Genomic DNA, 20,202 nt, shown 5'->3' with positions numbered 1-20,202 from the left:
GCGCCAATTATTCACACCACCGAGGCATCGACCTGCTCCATCTACTTAGAATTCAAATTTTATACTTCATTCGGTTCTATAATACTGGTTGTTTTACGTAAAGACATGGTCCGTAAAAGAAACAACGGTGATCACTATTTTCTATTATAATATAAATAGAAATATTAATGAATATATTAGTTTATGGAAGTATCCTTAAGGTTATTTTTTTACATATATATAGTTGTCATGTTTGTAAATATTTAAAAGTTATTTGTATTAAAAGTTATTTGATCTTAGGCGTTCATCATTTGGCTTTTTCGGGGAAAATAACTAAAAAAAACTAAATATGACATTTTCAAACGAAAAACAATTTATGCATAAAACTTTTATACATGTGTTCTTATGGATCTAGACATAAATGCTGAAAAATAAACTAGATAAAAAAACCCTTGAAAAACTCTAAATTTAAGGTTAAAAATTTTAATTTTACCTTTTAAGTATAAGCATAAACGAAAAGATCATACTCATGTGAAAAGAAAGTATTAGGGAACCAGAGTGAGTACCGTAATATAAGAATTTTGAGTGTATTGATTTCAATGTCCGTTAAATCATACATTTTTTAGCCAATGGGATGTATGAGAAGGAAATCTAAATAATTTAAATTTTAACCATGACTAAGGGGAAATATTTTTCATGTTTCTATTTTTAAAATAAACTGGAAATATAGTTGTTTTGAAATTACAATTATGTACTCTTTCGTCTAATAAAGGTTGAGATAGGTACTGTTTTTGATTGGTTGAGATGAGAAGATTGGGTGGAAAAAACAAATTAGGGATGATTGTAAATGATTAAGATAAGAATGTATGTGGAAATGTCCTTATATTTTTTTTATAGATGTTAAATTCTAGATGTCCTTATGGAGGAGCAGAATTTTTTATACCAGAGGAAAAATCAAACTATTTTGTCATGAATTTAAGTCATTCCTATATGTGTCCTCAATGGGCTTGATGGTGTAAAAAAATCATGTGAAAAACAAGGGCAAATTTCTCATCAAGTTCATGCATGAATATGTAAAGAAATCATGTAAATCAAAAAGGCTCATAAAAGTAAGATCTACCACGTATACATGTATTTGATATTGTGAATTGCTTTTAACAAAATAGGGACAAACAAAAGCTTCAGTTAAAAAAGGTAAGGATGAAATTATAAAGTTGTAAAAGTGGTGTAAGCAAAATCATTATTGAAGTTTAAAAACACGGGTAAGAACGTGATCGCTCCTTAGTAATTTTACCTAGATTTTCTAGCAAAATTCTTGTTTTTTTCTTCGGAGCTTTTAATTGAAGATGGATAATACTCTTTGCTTCTCTCGATCGTTACTCCATCTATCGCAAAATATAGCAATATATTACTACGAATGATCTTAATCTCTATGTTTAAATTCGTAGTACTTAATAGTGTCTAATCATAATCTAAGCATCGGGTCGCTTTATTGTAGAACAGATGGTGCAGTGAATACATTTATAAATAGATAATGCAAGTATTTTTATACTGCATTGGAGCAAAGTTAACTAATTAGTACATGGTTAATTAAGTATTGGCTAATAATTTGAAAATGGATATATATTGTTTTTTAAGAAACTTTTCTATAAAAATATGTTTTGCCAAAAGAATATTATTTAGTAATTCGAACAATGTGCTCATGGAAAACCAGCGTAGAAATGGGAAGAGAGAGATTTGAACACTGACTTAGAATATCTCCAAAAGACTAGCCATTGTGCTAGCTATCTTAGAATATCTCCAAAAGACTAGCCATTGTGCTAGCTATCTTAGATTTTTCACTAATCTAGCAAAAAATTACAATTCCAAGAGATTGGACATTTGGTTTGGGTACCAATTTCATTATCCAAGTGGACTTTCTAACTAGCTAAGTTTGGCTAGCCAAACTAACTAACCATCATTCACTACTACTTATTTATTATCGTGGCTCACTCATTTACTAAAGCAAGTAACTATAGCTAGTAGGATTTGTCTAGTCTCTTGGAGTGCACGAGAAATAATACCTCATCCTTAGATGTAAGGTATTCTAGGTTGTTTTGAAAGAAATTAAATATAGAGTAAAATGACTATAGTATCACTCGTTAATATAGAGAAGAAAGGGTAGTTTAGAGTAAAATAGATGGAAATTTGAACGTGGGGTGATATGGCAAGTAGTATATGATATCTTTATCTTTGAGAATAAATTTTAAACTTTAAATTCTCTTATATTGGAGTACTGAGGGGTGATTATTTCAATTTTTTTATGAAAAAACTAAACAACATATTTACAAATAAAAATTAAGTTGTAAATAAAATTTTTACATGTGTTTCTATGTGATCTAAAAGGCAAGACTATAAAGTAAACTGCAGTAAAAAAAATACAAAATTAACTCTAAATTTGGTGTTGAAAATTTAAATTTTTTACTTATAACCATAAGCAGAAATAGCTAGTCAATTTTTTTTGCTGCCTAGACATAACCACTTTTTTGGTTCTTTTAGTCCATTCACACTTGTATCGGAGAAGTTATGTAACCTCACCTATTTAACACTCAGTTGCCACTGGCAGGGGAGGCAAATAAGAGGGTGTTTGGATTGAGAAAATTTTGAAAGAATGTCAAATGTTTGACCGGATGTCAGAAGGGATTTTTGGACATGAATAAAAAAATGAATTTCACGACTAGCCTGGAAACCGCGAGACGAATCTTTTAAGCCTAATTAATCCGTCATTAGCACATGTTGGTTACTGTAGCACTTATGGCTAACCATGGACTAATTATGCTCAAAAGATTCGTCTCAAGATTTCTTGCATAACTGTGCAATTAATTTTTTGATTCATCTATATTTAATGCTTTATTTAAGTGTCTTCGAGTGATGTTTTTGGAAAAAAATTTTAAAAACTAATCAAGGCCTAAGGCCTAAGATAAGAAAGTGCCTGCTGCCTCCGTTCTGAGCGTATAGCAACTTCGTGGGTAAAATGAGAAAAGTTATTAACTTATGATTAATTAAATATTAAATATTTTAAAATTAAAACTAACGTTATTTAATCTTTAAAGTAATTTTATATAAAATTTTTAAAATATATTATTTAGCAGTTTAAAAAGCATGCTAATAAAAACAAGAAAATTGCTCAGCTGAGTTGCTACACCAAATACAGTCTAAGTGTACTTCTTCAGATTTATTCTCCGAATCTTAAACACATATACAGACGGAGATAGTACGTACAAATCAATCACAGGATATGTCACATGTATCCAGATAATTGTAGTATTATACCCGAAAAAGGCTAAAAAGAAATGGTTCTAGTAGTAGGTTGGTGCAGTACGCGCGACGGCGACGCCACCTGCATCCGCGCCTGCATCTGTCATGACATCCATCTCCTTTTACCATGCGTAGCAGTAATCATCAATTTCATATGGCCGATTAATGCCTTGATAGCAATCCCTCGAGGTTAACAACATGCTTGGAACTTTGTACTCCCTCCGTCAAAAAAAACACCAACATTCGATTTTTGTTACGAGTGTTTAACTATTCGTCTTATTTAAAAAAATTTTAAAAAAATTAGTCACGCATAAAATACTATTCATGTTTTATCATCTATTAAAAATAAAATTATTAATCATAAATTTTTTTAAATAAGATGAAGAGCCAAACATTATATCTAAAAACTGGAAAGTTGATTTGTTTTGAGACGGAGGGAGTATATGCATAAGGATAGCTGCAACACCAATAAATAAGAGCATACCAAAAGTTCATCTATTTCATCCCCGTCCTAAAAATGAAGGACGAGAGATAAAAAAAATAAGCACCAATGGAACATCTATCACATCATCTATTTTTAGATGTCATCCATATTAAAAGAGAAACTATATATTTGGATGTTCTATCTTCATCCTCCAAAGAAATGAGAAATATGAAATATAAAGTATGTCATATATGGATCATGTGTTGGAGTAAAAAAGATACGAAGCATGAATCTGTTTTAGAAGATCATCTAAATGAAGATATAGATAACTAAATTTAGATGAGTTGTTGGGATGCTCTAATACTCCCTCCGTTTTATTTCTTTACGCGCCAACGTCAAATATTTGCAACCGGAGGTAATTCGAGGCGTGTTTTAAATCAGAAACATTGTAAATATTACTAGTATTGATTGGAGCTTAGTTGGATACTAAAAAATCTACTATAAATAATTTTACGTACTTATATTTTCAGGTATAATTGGCTTCTAGCATGATCTTTGACCGTTCTTTTATTTTAGATGCAGGGTAATACGTAAAAAAGAGTTGTTTACGGTTTCTTTAATGATAAAACAGGTACAAACAAAATAAATGATATTTGCATAAATATTTTGAAGAGAGATTTTAAAGATAACGGATGGTTAAATATCATACTAAATATCAACTGAGTCATATATTGAGACGGATGGTTCCGTTAAATTTCCACTAAGAAATTCCAGCGTTAATTAAACACTACTAATTGTAATCCCACGGATTTAAAAGTGCTCCCTCTGTTTTAAAATATAATTATTTCTAATATTTAAATTTTATACTATAATAACATTATTTCTGCAATGATTCTTATAATTTTAATCATTTCAATGGTTTCAGAGTCAGCCAGAGCCAGATACTTAGAATTAGAATCCAATCTTTTCATAATTTTAAAATTGACCACTAAAGTAAATAAAAAATATTCTAACATATTTTCATTCTATGATAAATAAATCATAAATCTTTATATTTTGAAACGCATATATCACGCGATAGTGTGCCCGGTGCCCCTGCGTCAAAGCTGTGTTATTTTTTTTTCTTGGCTTTCTTGCTGAAACTTGTACTGCTGTCCAGGCAATTAACACAGGCCGGGACAGAGGATTTATTGTTGGCCACGCATCCGTCGTGCAAGGCATGCGTGCACCACAACACTACTACTCGAGCAGTACTTCTGCTACTGCTACAGTAGTACGTACTACGACACAACACACTCACACTGGTGAATGGTGATGCTATTATGATGATCTGGGGATTCAGGAGTAGTTGGCAGCTCGTGTCATTTTCCCTGTGGAGCCAGAGGGCCATTTCTTCCGTTCCAGGGCCGGCTCTTTTTGTCAACCATGTAACAGGATGATTAATGATTTAAAACAGACACTGATCTGTAATCTGGATATTTATACCGGCTCCTGCTCGCAATTCAATTCAAGTTTCAAGCTAGTAGGGAGTAGTACCATTAGTTTTAATGCAAATGTACTGCACTGTCTCTCTCAGAACTCTTCAATAATGATAACATATGCTGGTAAGTTTGAAAGCCACTCTACTTGCCCAACAACTAGCCCGTAGATGCATTCACTTCTCCACTGCTTTGAATCAAAACAATGGACCAGAGAAGCTGTGGAGAAACCAAACAGGCAAACAGATGGAGAAGATTGGAATCAATTAGCCATTTTACCTGTAAAACGATTTGAATCAAATCAATTATTCCTATCGAGGTTACACATTGGGCAAAGAGGGGGGCCAATGGGCAAATTAATCAGTAAAAAAACCGCAACGGCAATGACCTATTTGCGGCATATGTTTCTACCTCTAATAAATTGACAGTAACATCTGCTCCTATTAAATTAAATAGAATTACGGGCGCATTCAATTCTGATACACCTCTGGGGCTCTGATAAACAGGAACTACCATGTATAATTCATCACTATTTCTGCTCCTGAGACGTCTGAGGCAGCAGGCATCTTTCAAAATCTTTGATTATTGTTAGGAAATCTCCGTCCTTGCTGATTATATGGAAATTTTGTTCTCGCCCCATTTCTCCAATTCCTATGAACCCTTCCGCTTCTATCTGTAGTCCTGCCACAATATCCAGAACTGTTCTGTTCATGCTGAGACATCTGAGTGGAAGGACAAGGACTCCCTCTTGGATAGGGCGGCAATGGTGGAAAGGGATGGAAAGGCACACCAGGTGCTACTTTCCATTTTTTGCGACCCTGCCCTCCTTCAACCTCTGGGGTTCCGAAATGCTCCACAAAAGCAACTGGAATCCCGTATGAAATATTCAAGTTATGTTGATACCTCTCCAGGTATAATCCTGGAGAAACAGACAAATCTAAACAGGCTTGTCCAGAATGGCATTCCTGTTGAGACTCAAACCCAGGAGGTGCTTCGTCATCTGCACCTTTTGCTGAAATTCCCACGACAGGAACGTCACTATGGGAGCTGTGAGTTCCCCAATTAGCATGCAACTTATTTCCCATGAAGCCAGTCTGAGACTCACTTTGTACATGATAAACTTTCTGAATTTTCTGGCCAACCATTTTGTAGTGGTCATCTGGTTGGTAATCCCAGCGGCTCTTGCGTTTTCTTCTAATGGACTTCCAATCCATAGAACAGGTTGAAGTTGGAACAGATCCACCTGCAGAAATGCCATGGACATCATATGCAGACGTGGATGCACGCGAATACTCTGTCGGTTCATTTCTTGAAACATTTCGAGGGATCCATTTATCACGAAAGCTCCGAGCAATCTGATGAACCTGTTCAAATCATTATACACATGTCACATACTCGCATTTGCACATCAGAGAAGCCAGATTAGGTTTGAACAAGTTTGTTGTAATCAGTAGCGAGTTACTAAGCCTTTAAATGCAAGTCATAACAAACAATACTCTTATTGCAAAACCTGTATTGAAAACCAACAGATATTAATCAAGCAAGCTAGGGCCTAGGTGAGAATAGTAAATGTATTTAACTAAGTTCCAGCAGTTTCCAGGAAGGCTCAAGAATGCAGTTGTTCATAAGTAAATATGATGCTGCTTATGAACACTTCGTTACAGCAGCGTTCACACCAACAAATTGGCTGATTTATTTGTGAAAAAAACGATATCTCTTCAAACTATATTAGAAAATGGATTGGTCATCCATAAATGAAAATAAAGAAACTTGATTTTGGTTCCATTTCTTGCTCTACGCAGACAGACATGTCCCATAGCCCATGGATAAACTAAGCATTTACATGTTATAACTACAGAAACAAGTAATATTGAACCATGCATCCGTGCATAGCAAGTTCAGAAGCATGCAATGGCATCACCAGTTTATGTTGTATTGCTTTCTTTTACAGTGACATTTCCCTACCAGAATAATTACTTTGCTGATTGCATTCACAAAATTTCAATCTTTCTATACAATAGTTCATGGAATAGGAATGCATACAATCTAACAAAGAGTCAATGTACAAATATCAAAAAATCATACACGTTGGCATTATTATATCCATTTACCTGTGCATCATTATGCCTTATCAAGCTCAACATCGACTCCCTGAAGCTGCAATATGAATTTTATGGAATAAAAAGTAAGAAAATTTGCAGAATTGATGCTTCAAAATGAACACTTGAACAACAAAAGAAGCTATATTTAGAGCATTGAACTTTTTTTCCCAAAGCATGTTACTGTCCTAAGGCTTAGTACTACGATTAATGGTGCAGCAAATGCAATTAGATATAAACTAAAACAAGTGTCTTAAACTCAACATCACCACCTCCAAAAATTGTTCACTAGCATATTGTTCACTCAGGGCAGCATTAGGAAATTCTGTCTCTAATACATGCCTTCTAATAAACCAATTGCAAATTTGCAATGCTAAAACACACAATTTGACAAGTAGTTTTTTGATGCATTAGAAAAAGGCCACACACAAGATGTACGAGTAAAATTTGAAAGCTTGAGATATCAAACATACAGAAAAAACTACAAGCAAGAATCACATTTATTTACTTGGAAACTATGTTTCAGCTTATAATAAAGATGTTGCAACAAAAAGCAAATACACAGAAAAAGGTATAATGAAACTTAAGAATGGAAGACCAAATGAATATGAAATTTCTTCTAGATTTCATATAATTGGAGCAAATGACAAGTTGGAATAATCAAACCTCTCCATCCCAGCACATCGAGGACCACCATTTATATGTTCAGATGTCAGAATTTTCTTCGAAGCTAGAAAATCCAGAACCTGAAGAAAGTTGCCAACACTCATGAGGACAAACATACGGCATGCGGCCCCATACTATAACACAATGTAATTATGTGACAGAAATATGATTCTCGTTTTTGTTATACAGAAAATAAGAACAGCGGTGCAGGACTTGCACTGATTAATGTTTATAAATTAAAACCATGTCCATACCAATGCGCTAAGAAGGTGCCAGTTAGCATATGTGCTAAGGGACATGGGATTAGGTATTATAGCCAAAATGCTTTCTGCACATGCCAAACATCGTAACTGGCACATGCTAAACCTCCCTCATATAAAATTATTCACTCAGATGATGAATCTCCCAAATTTTATAATGTTCACACCTAAAAATGGGCGGCATTAAATAATTTCTGGTGCAAGGGTTTAGAGTAAAGAAATGCCCTCTAATTCCAAATGTAACACGTTTTAGATTCTCAACTCTTTCCTAAATGAAAGTTGCTTAGGAATTTTTAGGCATTTTTCATCTTTCCTTTCTTGCTTGCCCTTGCCAAATATATGTCACAATCTCACAAATACATTATCATAGTTGCCAATGCAGTATAAATGAAGAGCAAAAAATGTGCACGAGTCTCAAATGACATATATTTGGAATCAGATGGAGTAGATAACAAGGATCTTCTGGGGGAAATAAAGGTCATATATCACCTGTAGCCCCTAGATGAGGTATTAAGGGATGTAACAGCTCTAATGTGATATATTAATTGGAAACTTATGCAATAAGACATAACATCAAAACGGAGACGTGCAAACCTTCAGAAGCTTTCTTATTATAGGTATCCTATGGAAGCCGCTTCTATTCTGCTTTAATATATTATGAAGCATTTGCAGTCCTGTCAGACAATAGTACATATAGTTTATCAGTCAGTAATTATAGATGATTATCTTTCATGTATAAAGCTGTAGAACACAAGAAAATGTACCGTTCTTGTTGATGATATCCAACAGGACAGCACTGGATGTTGTTTTTAAAAGTGCATCAAGAATTAACGAAAGATCCCTTACACTGAAAGAGAACAACAGCATATTTAGACTGGGTAGATAGAAACTTGCTGGATATATCATTTGGTAATCGAACCTTTTAGATGTGCCCCCAGTGCTGTCACCTTCCGCAGCAGTTACAACTAGAAGCTTCAGGTATCCATTTGTTGCATCCTTTTGGAAAAATAATTTTTTTACCAGTAGTTAGAATAATATCCAATGACAGAAAAGGTAGAATGAAAAGATATTTTGGACTATTTGATGGCCAATAGATACAACACAGAACACATGCAAATACTCTCTAGACTTTCTAGTTCAAACCACACCATGCATCGAAAAGGATGACCAAGAAACAATTTAAACCTAATAAAGCAGAAGTTCAATCAATCAAAAGTCGGTCATACACTATGCTCTTGAGATAAATAGTAATAAAATGTGAGAAATACTAATGTATATTTTATAAACCATGTGGTTTTAGCATTTACACTCCAGAAATGTGGAACACCACATATACGAGTTTCCTAATCCCTATGCAATGCAAACTTCCAATATCTTATCTAAAATTTGGGTTGTTTTTTAGTTATATATCTAGCATATGACAGCATGTTCCAATTAGAAGTTGCGGCAAAAGATGGTAAAACATACTTGGTCCTAATATATAATTTAAGTATTTTGTATGATGCAATGGAAAAGAGAATACATACTTTTCGTTTGCTGATACCTCCATTTCCATCAAGCAAGATGTTCAGCCTCCCTTCGACTGCATATACCAGGTAGAGATGATTAGCATTTATCATTTTTTTCCCTAGGCAGCCAGAAAGATACAATTGGAAACAGTATTACCGCCCAAAATGTGCTCACTGTCAACAAGAGCTGATGATGGTTTCACATTACAATGATGTTTTATACTGTTTTTCTTATTAGAATGGAAACCAGGTACCAGGTGGCTCCCCAAATCAGAACTAGTTAGAATTCCATTAAGTATGCTGGGAGCTTTTGGTACATCTTGTGTGCATGGATTCCTTTGCAAATTTTCTGATGACCGACTGCCATATTCTGGAAGTTGCTGTGACATATTCTCAAATGTCCGGGACACGTGGACAGGTGTGCGGACAACATCTTCATCATCCTGTGGGCTCAATGCTACTAAGGAATTTTCTAGCTCACTTATCTCAAATAAGGTTCCTGAAGTTTGTTGCTCAGGTTCCAACTCTAGGTTTGCAGATGGGAAATCATTTGAATCTTCTGTTTTAGTGGAAGCTTCATGATCGATAATATCTAGATTTGTGTCATGAGAAGACAATCCATTTGCACCAAGTACTTCCTCAGCATCCTCCTCAACAGCCATAGATTCAAAACTCCCTGCTTCAGCATCGTCTTGAGCCATCATATCAGCACCTGATATGTCTCCACCGATGTAACCTCGGCATTTGTTAGTACCACAGAAGCATTTTTGAGGAGCAGCACCAGATACACGAACATAGTTATAATCAAACGTCAGTTCTTCACCCTGTGAGAAAAGGCATCCATTAAATGTGGCATATATAATACAGAAATAGGTGATTGCATGAAAAAATTCATTTGCACAAATTATCTCTACAGTAAGATGGGATGGCATGGTGGTAGTGAGTGCACCATACCACTGCCACCACTTGAATTGGGGTTTTGTGCAGACAAACATATCATTTTGTGAATGTGGGTAGGCTATTCATGGATTGACCCTTTTTTTCAAATTAATGCTTTCCCCAAATATATACACAATATTTTAAATTTGGATTTCATATTTGACTAGAATTTTAAATAATGCAAATCATCATTCAGGGTCTGGAACATGTTAAGGGCTAAAGGTTAAGTTCATCGATGGTTTCAAATTTCTAGTCTTACCTTCTTGATGTTCCTCATAGCAAATATCCCAATGCAGACTTCACCATTGACCATCCACTGTTCACAAGAAAAAGTAATTTAGTCGACCCAGAATTTTAAGCATCACAATTATTTAAATTTTGTAGGTGTAACGTATGGCTTCTATTGGACATTATCAGGTTATTATTTTAAGTAAGGAAGGTAATGAACTGGTCAACTATACGAATATAAAGATAATATAAATGAAGTTTTACCTTCTCTGTACGACAGTTAGGACTGCAGCTATGATTGATGAACCGGCCCAAGTTTCCTTTAGTACAAGCATCTATCACCTAGAAGAGTTCAAAGTGAGATGCCAAAGGTGGTATCAGCTAATTTATTTTAAGTGCTAGCATCATGAATTCATGATAGATGACCTAAGAAAAACAGATATCGCACTGGGTTGTGCATAGGATTCCATCTATTGACAGTAGAGGGAGTGGTATAAAGGAAGTAATCTGATAATTTTCGCAGAAGATGCATGAATGGTGAGAAAGATATGCAGTTAGAAATGAGGAAAGACATCTATGCAATATGACTGGCAAATTAAAAAAAAGAAAAAGGCATACCTCACCACCATTAAGTGCCATGAAATAGAAATGCTTCTGGCCTTTAGAAGCATAATACCTTTGGCGGGATTCATAAGCTGTTATATCAAGGACCTGAGACAACAAAGAAGCAACACCTCAACATAATCATTCACAATAGTAGAAGCGAAATAAGTTAAGAGAGGCACATTGCAAAAATATACAGAATTTCTGTATCAGAGAGCACTATACTTTTGGATAAAAGTAGATTTTGTCATTGTTTATATGTCAGAACACAAAAAGTTGATAGTAGAGTTACAGTCATTTAAAAATAGATCATGTTATACAACATAATTGTATGGACTCAATAATGCTATTAAAGAAAATATAAATTTTGAACATCCTTTTCATCCTTTTTAAGTTTTTAACAATGTCCATGTGAAAAGAACAAAATAAGTATCCTGGTTATTTCAGAACTAGGTATTCATTACAAGGAAACCAGCGCATGTAACAACACATGCATGCACTGGCTCAGTGAATTCAATGCAAACAAGGTATTATTGAGTAGTGACATGCCAACATGACACGTTCCCATGGGCGAGTTGCACCAATAGGAATATGACACCAGCATAAACCCAAACTCAAACCCATCAATAAGGATAAACAAGGAGAGCAGAAAGGAAGGGGAAAAGAATAATAGGCAGTCTGACGCGGTACCTCTCCAACATATTCAATGAGGAATCGTCCTTCAAATACATCTTCGTTCAATTGCAACCCATAGCCCTTTTGACCAGTATGGAACCGTGCAAGTTTTGCATAGTTGCGCCTTTGAAACTGTTCCAAGAACTTTATAAGTTCAAACCTGACATAGTACAAAAACTTGAACAAGGATAAGAAATAAAGTACTAGCCTGCTGATTGGAACAGTGCTCCCCACATGGACATGTACGTTTGGTGCATTCAATGTTGAGTATCCTGTTCAAGCAACCATCTCTACAACCCATCCGGCCATCTTGAGGTGGCTTACAATTGCATACCATGCTCTGGCATTATTGAATAACGAAAATAGAAAATATCAAGTTTGTCTCCTGGGATTTCAACCCCAAAAGAACCAAGAACAAAGAATTAATAAGCGTGTACAACAGTTCAAGACAGTTTTGTCTATAATCCCTTCAGTCACTGGAACATGTTTTGGACATGTATTAAGTCCAACTTTCAAAAAACTGAAAATCTTTATCTTTTTAAATAATTAGATTGGACGCATGAAAAAAAAATCATGTGTAGAACTGCAGATTGTCTTCAAAAATACTTACCAATACATTGCAATAGAAATTAGTTGTCAAAATTGTATTTTGAAGATCATGGATATGTACAAAATGATTTTCAGGACTGGGGAGAGTACTGATAGGAAAAGGAGATAATATATTTATTCCACAAGTCGAGGGAGAAGAAACATACAAAAATATGTACTATAAGGAGAACGAGAGAGCAAGAGAGAGTGTGGCACTGGTGCACATTTTACTTGTTCTGCGCAACAGTTTGCACCTTCCACTTATCCTACATGCGTCCTGGGAAGTGGAACTATGAGGTAAATGGAGAAACTAAAGCTGCGATGCCTTTACATGAACTTCAGCAACATTGTTTCTCGTTTATCCTACATGCCTTTACATGAACTTCAGCAACATATTTTCCTGTTTATCCTATATGTGTCATGGGAAGTGGAACTATTGAGGTAAATGGAGAAACTAAGGCTGTGATGCTGTGTTTGGTATTGCGGCGGCTTATGACAATCATGTTTAGTGCAAGAACTTTTGAATATTTTGGAATTTAGCAAAATGCTTTTATTTTAATCTATTTGACCCATGATAATATTATAATGTTCCAAAATTATGAAACAATTCAAAGAGACATGACAGCTGGATAACATTTTTTTTCTAATAGTAATTCGGTTTGTAAAATAAACTACAACAATAAGTTCATTTCCCGACACCTTAAGAAAATAAGCACATGCAGCACAGCAAACCACAAACTAAGCTTAAAATGTGTAGCATTCATCCCCAAGAAAAGTTTTATTGCAATACAATTTTCTGAGTACAATACACATAAACTATAAAAACTCTGTATGAAGTTTAACTGCTCCCTACAAATAGAAAGCAATATGGTAGAATAAAAGAGTGCTAGATAAATTTAAGGCAAAATTTGCTACAGAGCATCGAAAAAATGCGTAATTAGCAGGTGAACACCGTAAGATCACGAATTTGCTACAGGGCACCACAAAAACGTAGTAATTAGCTGGTAGACACTCTGGCCATTATTTTATTAATTTCGGAGTTAGAAATTTTAAAAATGACGAGATTGCCCTCGGTGGCCAGGTCGTCGCCACCCTTGCCTCAGCTGGATCGCCGCCGCCGCCGCCTGCTCAATCGCCCTGTAGGCTAGGGTTCGGGTGTATTGCGGCGCCGAGACCGACTAGGTCTGGTTCGAGCGGACCAAGTCGGCATAACGGATCGGCCACCGAGGGCAGTCTCGTTATTTTTAAAATTTTTGACTCCGAAATTAATAAAATAATGGCCAGAGTGTCTACCGGCTAATTACCATATTTTTGTTGTGTCCTACAGCAAATTCGTGATCTTACGGTGTCCACCAGCTAATTACGTGTTTTTTCGATGCCCTATAGCAAATTTTGCCTAAATTTAACGGACAGAAAGAAAAAGGATATCAATTAGAAACAATAAGTGATTGGATCAACCCATACCTCATCAATGGATTGTGTCCTGCGGTTACGATGTAGAAACAAGTTTGACCTGAGAGATGCATAGTTTGGTTCTCCAGAAGCTGCACCGCAAAAATATGCATAAGTTGTCGCAAATCAGATATAATAGAGAGCTACAAAAGAGAATTTTGCATTATCTTAACAGAATGTATACAGAATCAAAATTTAAACCTTTTGAGTTAGATTTATCATCATTAGCTTCATCAGCAGAAGCATCTGAAAGTTCAAGCTCAGCATTAATCTCAGCATTTGTCTTTTCTTGTGGTATGGAGCAATCAGCAAAAGTCTTGTCTTTGTTTTCCTTACAAGTCCTTCATGTTAATAAGAAAGGAAAATGGGTTATAATTTATTAGGCATTCAATAGATAGAGAAAAATTCAAATGAGTAGGCAAACACATTTGAAATTACATCTGTATGAAAAAACCAACACTAATATTGAACCAAGTGGAAGATTTAAATATAGATTTTCAGAGTAACTGAGCCATGTGTTGGGCTACAAGCGTAATCTGTGCTCTTTCAAACTTCCCAAATGTAGGCCATTTTCACTTTTCAATCTCCAATGCAATATTGCCCATATTTTTTATTGCAATATACTACAAAAACAACAGAATTGTCTTTATGAAAGTATTTTGGAAGACAAATCCTCCTATGGCATCACCTCTAAAGTCAAACGATATGTTTGTACATATACATTAGTGGTCATACATTTAAAACAGCAACTGCATGAATCCCATAGTTAGTATAAGCATTAATCAAAAGGACCATGAAACACAAATATTTTAACAGAATAACTGAACAGATATCTGCAGTTACACGGTAGAATAGAACAGCCCCTGTTTGCACAGAGAATACCAATATAAACAATTGAACATAGGCACATCTAACATGCAAGAAGCATCTTTCTTCCTGTGGGTAACTGGCTAGCAGCTAGCCAATTGCCAAAATGTTGTGTGTACACAAACAAGAAATATAAGATTTTTAATCTACAAAATTTATAAATATAGTGTCAGAAGTCAACAATATACTTCACAGAACAAATTAGAGAAGAAATGTGTGAATGTGCAATCAGTATTTCCTTCAGAAACTAGCATATTTCCTCCTTTAGAAAGAAATCCATTTTCCATTTAAGCAAACTTATTGCTATTTCACATAGACATAGGTGACTGGGGGCTGGCATAGCAAAACTAACGGAAATCCAAAAGGATTTCAAGTTAGATCATGGAGCTATTTTACAGTGGAACAATGTAGTAATAGATTTCAGCATATGGCTATTCGATTAGGTTAGAGGACTGGTGCAACCATGAAAATTCATCAACTAAGATGATAGGAAGGGAACCAATACCATCTAAGATTTTCTTTTCCAATTCTCTCCGCCAGTTCAGCTGGTATGCAGCGCCATTTTTGGCAATCATCACAACAAACCCATGCAGGTGGTACAGATGCACCGTCCGTTTTGCAAGCAACATTTGTAGGTAATTCAGTAGCTATGGCAGAAGAGTTCTTGAATGCAAGTTCAGCAGCAGGGCAAAGATCACCTATATAAATAAGATAGTCAACACCAAATGAAAAAGATATATGTTTATTCATTTGAGATTCTGAGAGGTCAGCCAACTGAGCCAGCAAACTGTATGATTCATATCAAGGGTGGTGTTACCTGCTATATTTTTCTTCTTGCTTCTGCCCTTCCCATGTGGATCCCGCACCTTACCCTTCTTTCCCCCATGACCATCCTTTTTCTTGCGCCTTAGTGGTTTCACATCGTCAAATGCATTCCCTTCGCCATTACTGTCAGTTACGAAAGGACCCTGCATACTGTCATTTCCATGCATACCAACGTCATGCATGGCAGAGGTTAAGACCTCAGAACAAGAACCAAACTTTGGAGGTTTTGCAGGAAGCAGCAACTCAGATGGATCAACTGAAGATAAATCATTAGAAAAGGCCACGTGTTTTGAATCTTCACTAGATGGAATTTTGGTGGAACTTCTATTTGTGTTCATGCTCCTTCCCTTCTTGCCATCTTTCTTTTGGCATTTCTGCTTTCTGGCATTTCTACTTTTCCTCGTTGTATTGGACTTTTGTAGGGTTTGTTTTCCTTCACAAGCATCACTGTCCATCATGGCATGAGATGGAGTGGCATCTTCATTTCTCATGTCATTCTCCTTTACAGCTCTGGCCTGCTGCTCAAAGTCCATCAAGGATGAAGCATGATCTTTTACACAGTCAGAAATTGATAAAGCAGGTGCACGAAGACCACCTCCAGGCAATCCACCAAGACCAGATGGGTTTTCATGTGCTACATCAAGGCTTGCAGAAGTGTTGCTTTCACATGTAACAGAAGCTATGTCCAAAACAGAGTCTGGCGAAAATCCAACATTAGTGTTATTTTGAGAGCGTTCAGAAGTTGAAGTACCACTCTCTCCATGGATATACACAGGGCATGGCTTTTGAGTACCATTCTCCAAGCCCCCTTCTAAGTACTGCGTGCCAGTCAGGGTAGATGTTAATTTTAGAGTATGATTACCTTCAATACACTGTGCAGTTCTGTGAGCACCATCTGAAGCATCATTTCCTATGTCATTGGAGGAAACATTGGTATCAGCCATCACTGAGAAGGTGGGTGGCCTATTGAACTCACTTGCTGCATATCCAATATCAGAAAATGATGTGTTCTTATTTTTTGAACATCTTGAACTTCGAGTTTTCCGAATAATTCGCTGCTTTCTCTCGCTAGATCCTCTATTTGATCCTTCTTTTCCCAGGCAATTTTGATGATACTGAGAAGTCGAAGGACCACAGTTCTGATTGAAACCACTCATTAGCTTCTGTATACTGCCCCAGGCACAAGAGTTCAGTGGCCTGTTGATGCCACTTCTTCCCCTTGTGATTTTGTTTGGGAACTTAATTGTGGTGCTCTTAAGTAATGAACTAACACTGTCAACCTTCTTAGATTTGCGTGAATTATTACTTGCTTTGCTTATCTGATCAGACTTCTCAGAATTAGAATTTCTAGATGAGGCAGCTCTTACCGGATTCCTCCGTCTGAAGAAAATCATTGGTGCTTCCTTCTGGCTATGAGAATCATTACCATTCTCAACAAAATTAACAGAGCAAGCTTTACCATCAGTGGAAGTACACGTATCAAGTTCTTGTACCATACGATCAAAAGATTCCAATTCAACCCCAGCAGAATCTTGATGACCCAGGCAGAAGGCAGGTGTTTCCCTGCCACTATAACAAGGTTCATTTTCACAAGGTTGGTTATGGGAGGAACTAGGCAGATCTCTCTCTGGGGGGAATTCAGAGGTCACATACTTTCCATGACTCTGTTGGAGTTGAAGCTCTATTTCAGCACAGGGATCACAAGATCTTGTATCATCTGTGCTTTCTACTTTAACGACAGAAGCAGTTGAACCCTTTGGAACATCCATCCAGAAGTGTTGATTCTCATCTCCAGAAGCCTCAGCTTGAGACGTGCTGTCACATGAAAGCATAGCCTCTCCCAGCAAATCATGAGCCAATTTATCCACACAAGTTTTATTTTCCGACATCCCAGCAACCCAACCAGCCTCTTTATCTAAAAGAACACCCATGGGGCTATTATAGATAGAGGGAAACGAAGCTTCATCCACTGGACAGGAAACTACTGCATCAACTTTTGGAAGAAAACCATCCTTTACATGATTAGCATCAGTCATCGATCTCAAGTCATTACCACCACGTGGTAATTTGTCAGTGCCATGCTTCCGTGAATCCAGTAAAGTCACGTTTTCATGGCATGGTTCCATCCGACCTGCCTGTAAGCCCTCTTCACATGTCTTAACCTCCATTGAGAAACACTGATTCTCATCTGCACGAGACTCCTCACAGGAAAGCACATCTCCATATAAACCACAGGACCCTTTCTCCATGGTAGTTCTATGCTCAGATATTTCGCCAACCTGAGCCACCTTGCCATCAAAAGGAACATCAATAGAACTCCCAGAAATTGAAGGAACTGAATCTTCATGGATAGGACTAGAGACCTCTACTCTAGTACTTATCAACAGTCCATCCTTTTCCAGCTCATGATTAGCAGCTGTGTTCAAACACATGGCATTCATGCCATACGGTGGCTGCTGGATACCAACTCCTGCCAAATGTGGCAAGCCCTTGGTATCACAGCGTGGTTCCTTGGAACAGGTCCGTAAATTATCTAGGCTTTTCTTTATTTCCACCCCACCATGCAAAACAGCTCCGTCAAATGCCAAATCACCCTGCCCACATTGTCTACCCTGTACCATGACTGCTATGTGTCCAGCATCCTTGGATTGACATCCTTCGCTAAAAGGGACATATAAAGCACTGCTCCATGGGTCACCATTGGCCACATGACATGCCCCCAAATCACGGAGAGTTTCACCAGCACAACCTGCCTTGCCATCTAAAGAATCATCGATACTACCAGAGAAAGAAGGAATTGAATCATCGTCCACTGACCTAGAGACTTCAGCTTTATTCTTTTGTATCGAATCATCTTGTTTCAGCTCATTATTAGCATTTATCATAAATTCGACGCCATCAACCACTTGTGGCCATCTCTCACTGTCATGATGTGAATCCGACAAACCCTCACTGTGTGGTTTCAAGCAAACCATATGTAATTCTTTTGTGTTTGTCTTTACCTCTGCCACGCCATCCAAATCATCTTCATTGCCCACCAAACAATCATGTGCACGAATGCTTCCATCTGTCGCCTTTTCTGGCAAGTAACCCACACGTCCGTTATCACTAGAGAAAATATCTTCACAGAAGGGAGCAGATAATGTCTTATTCCACATCCCGCCATTAGGCGAATGACACGTCTGTAAATTGCTATGTTCAGCAGATTCCACAGGAAAACCACCATGCTTCTCTCCCGCCATGTCCGTAGACCCCTCCTGCAAACTAGACTCCTCGCCTATCTGAACCCTCCCTTCAAAGGGATTAGAAACCTTCTCAGCAGATTCAGCCAATCCTGCAGTGGAGTCGCCTCCATTATTTTGGACTTCATCTTCCTCTGTGAGCAGGCGTCTCTCCTGGCCACCACAGACCTTCTCCTCGTCAGCCAGCCCATCGCCCATTCCAGGAGCAGCGGCCAAAGCCAGGCCGCCGCCACCGCCGCCAACAGCACCCTCCTGTCCTCCCAACCGCCCAACCGCAACATGATCCTCCCGCCCACGCGCCTCCCCGTCAGGCTCCTCCATTGAAGCAGCGGGTCAGCGGGGTGCCGCACGGATCGAGACCATCCAATGCACGCCCACCCCGCGCGTCTCCACCCCCTCCCCCACCTCCGATCAAGCCCAAAGAAAAAACCCTAGAATTCGCAGGCCCCTGCAACCTCAACCGGAAACGAACGCCTGATCAGAATTCCGCCCCCATCCACCGCCCTACCCCTACCAAAACCCAAAAACAAAAACGGCGAGAGAACCAAACCTCACACACGGAGAGGAGGCCACACTGCGGCGGCGAATGCCTGCGGACCCGGCGCCCGGCGAGACGGAAGCCCGCGCGCGCGCAGCAGCCGCCCACCCCGCGGCCGGCGGGGAGCGAGGGGAGGACGCGGCCGCACCCCCGGAGACGGCGGCGAGTCGGGTCGTCGCCGCGTCGTTGCAAGGAGGCGGCGGAGGCGGATAGGGAGGGAGAGAGGGAGGGAGGAAGGAAGGAGGAGTATAATATGAGGAAACGGCAAAAACGAAAAAAAATAAAGCGAAAAAAAAATATAGTAGAAGAAGAAGAAAAAAAAAGGTGGAGGTGCGTGCGCCTCACCCTCTCTCCTCTGGCTCCGTGGGTCGTTCTGTTGTTCTTCCGGTGCGCGTGTTTTTTCTCCTTTTCTTTTCCTTGCTGTTGCGATGAACAGAGGTGTTTTTTTTTGTTGGATTTTATTTTTAATGTGGTATATAGGCATTAAGCCAGACGTGATGCATTTATAGAAAAATATGTGGAAATGCATGGTTG

At 37.7% G+C, this 20,202-nt stretch overlaps 1 protein-coding gene across 1 annotated transcript; it reads right to left on the bottom strand.

Moving 5' to 3' along the window:
• Positions 1 to 5,438: 5,438 nt before the first annotated feature.
• On the bottom strand, positions 5,439 to 19,901 carry LOC102714703. The gene is made up of 18 exons (XM_040520277.1): positions 19,681 to 19,901; positions 15,881 to 19,578; positions 15,569 to 15,761; positions 14,398 to 14,537; positions 14,209 to 14,288; positions 12,365 to 12,496; positions 12,172 to 12,288; positions 11,497 to 11,589; positions 11,143 to 11,220; positions 10,910 to 10,966; positions 9,869 to 10,535; positions 9,730 to 9,785; positions 9,123 to 9,199; positions 8,968 to 9,050; positions 8,798 to 8,877; positions 7,944 to 8,023; positions 7,290 to 7,335; positions 5,439 to 6,542 (listed from the first exon to the last, which is right to left on the bottom strand). The coding sequence occupies exons 2-18, from the start codon at positions 19,449 to 19,451 to the stop codon at positions 5,748 to 5,750; spliced, it is 6,345 nt and encodes a 2,114-aa protein (XP_040376211.1). The 5' UTR covers positions 19,452 to 19,578; positions 19,681 to 19,901; the 3' UTR covers positions 5,439 to 5,747.
• Positions 19,902 to 20,202: the final 301 nt, after the last annotated feature.

Source organism: Oryza brachyantha, chromosome 2, assembly GCF_000231095.2.
Source record: "Oryza brachyantha chromosome 2, ObraRS2, whole genome shotgun sequence".
NCBI classification, from domain to species: Eukaryota; Viridiplantae; Streptophyta; class Magnoliopsida; order Poales; family Poaceae; genus Oryza; species Oryza brachyantha.
This window is presented reverse-complemented; position numbering and strand designations above follow the sequence as displayed.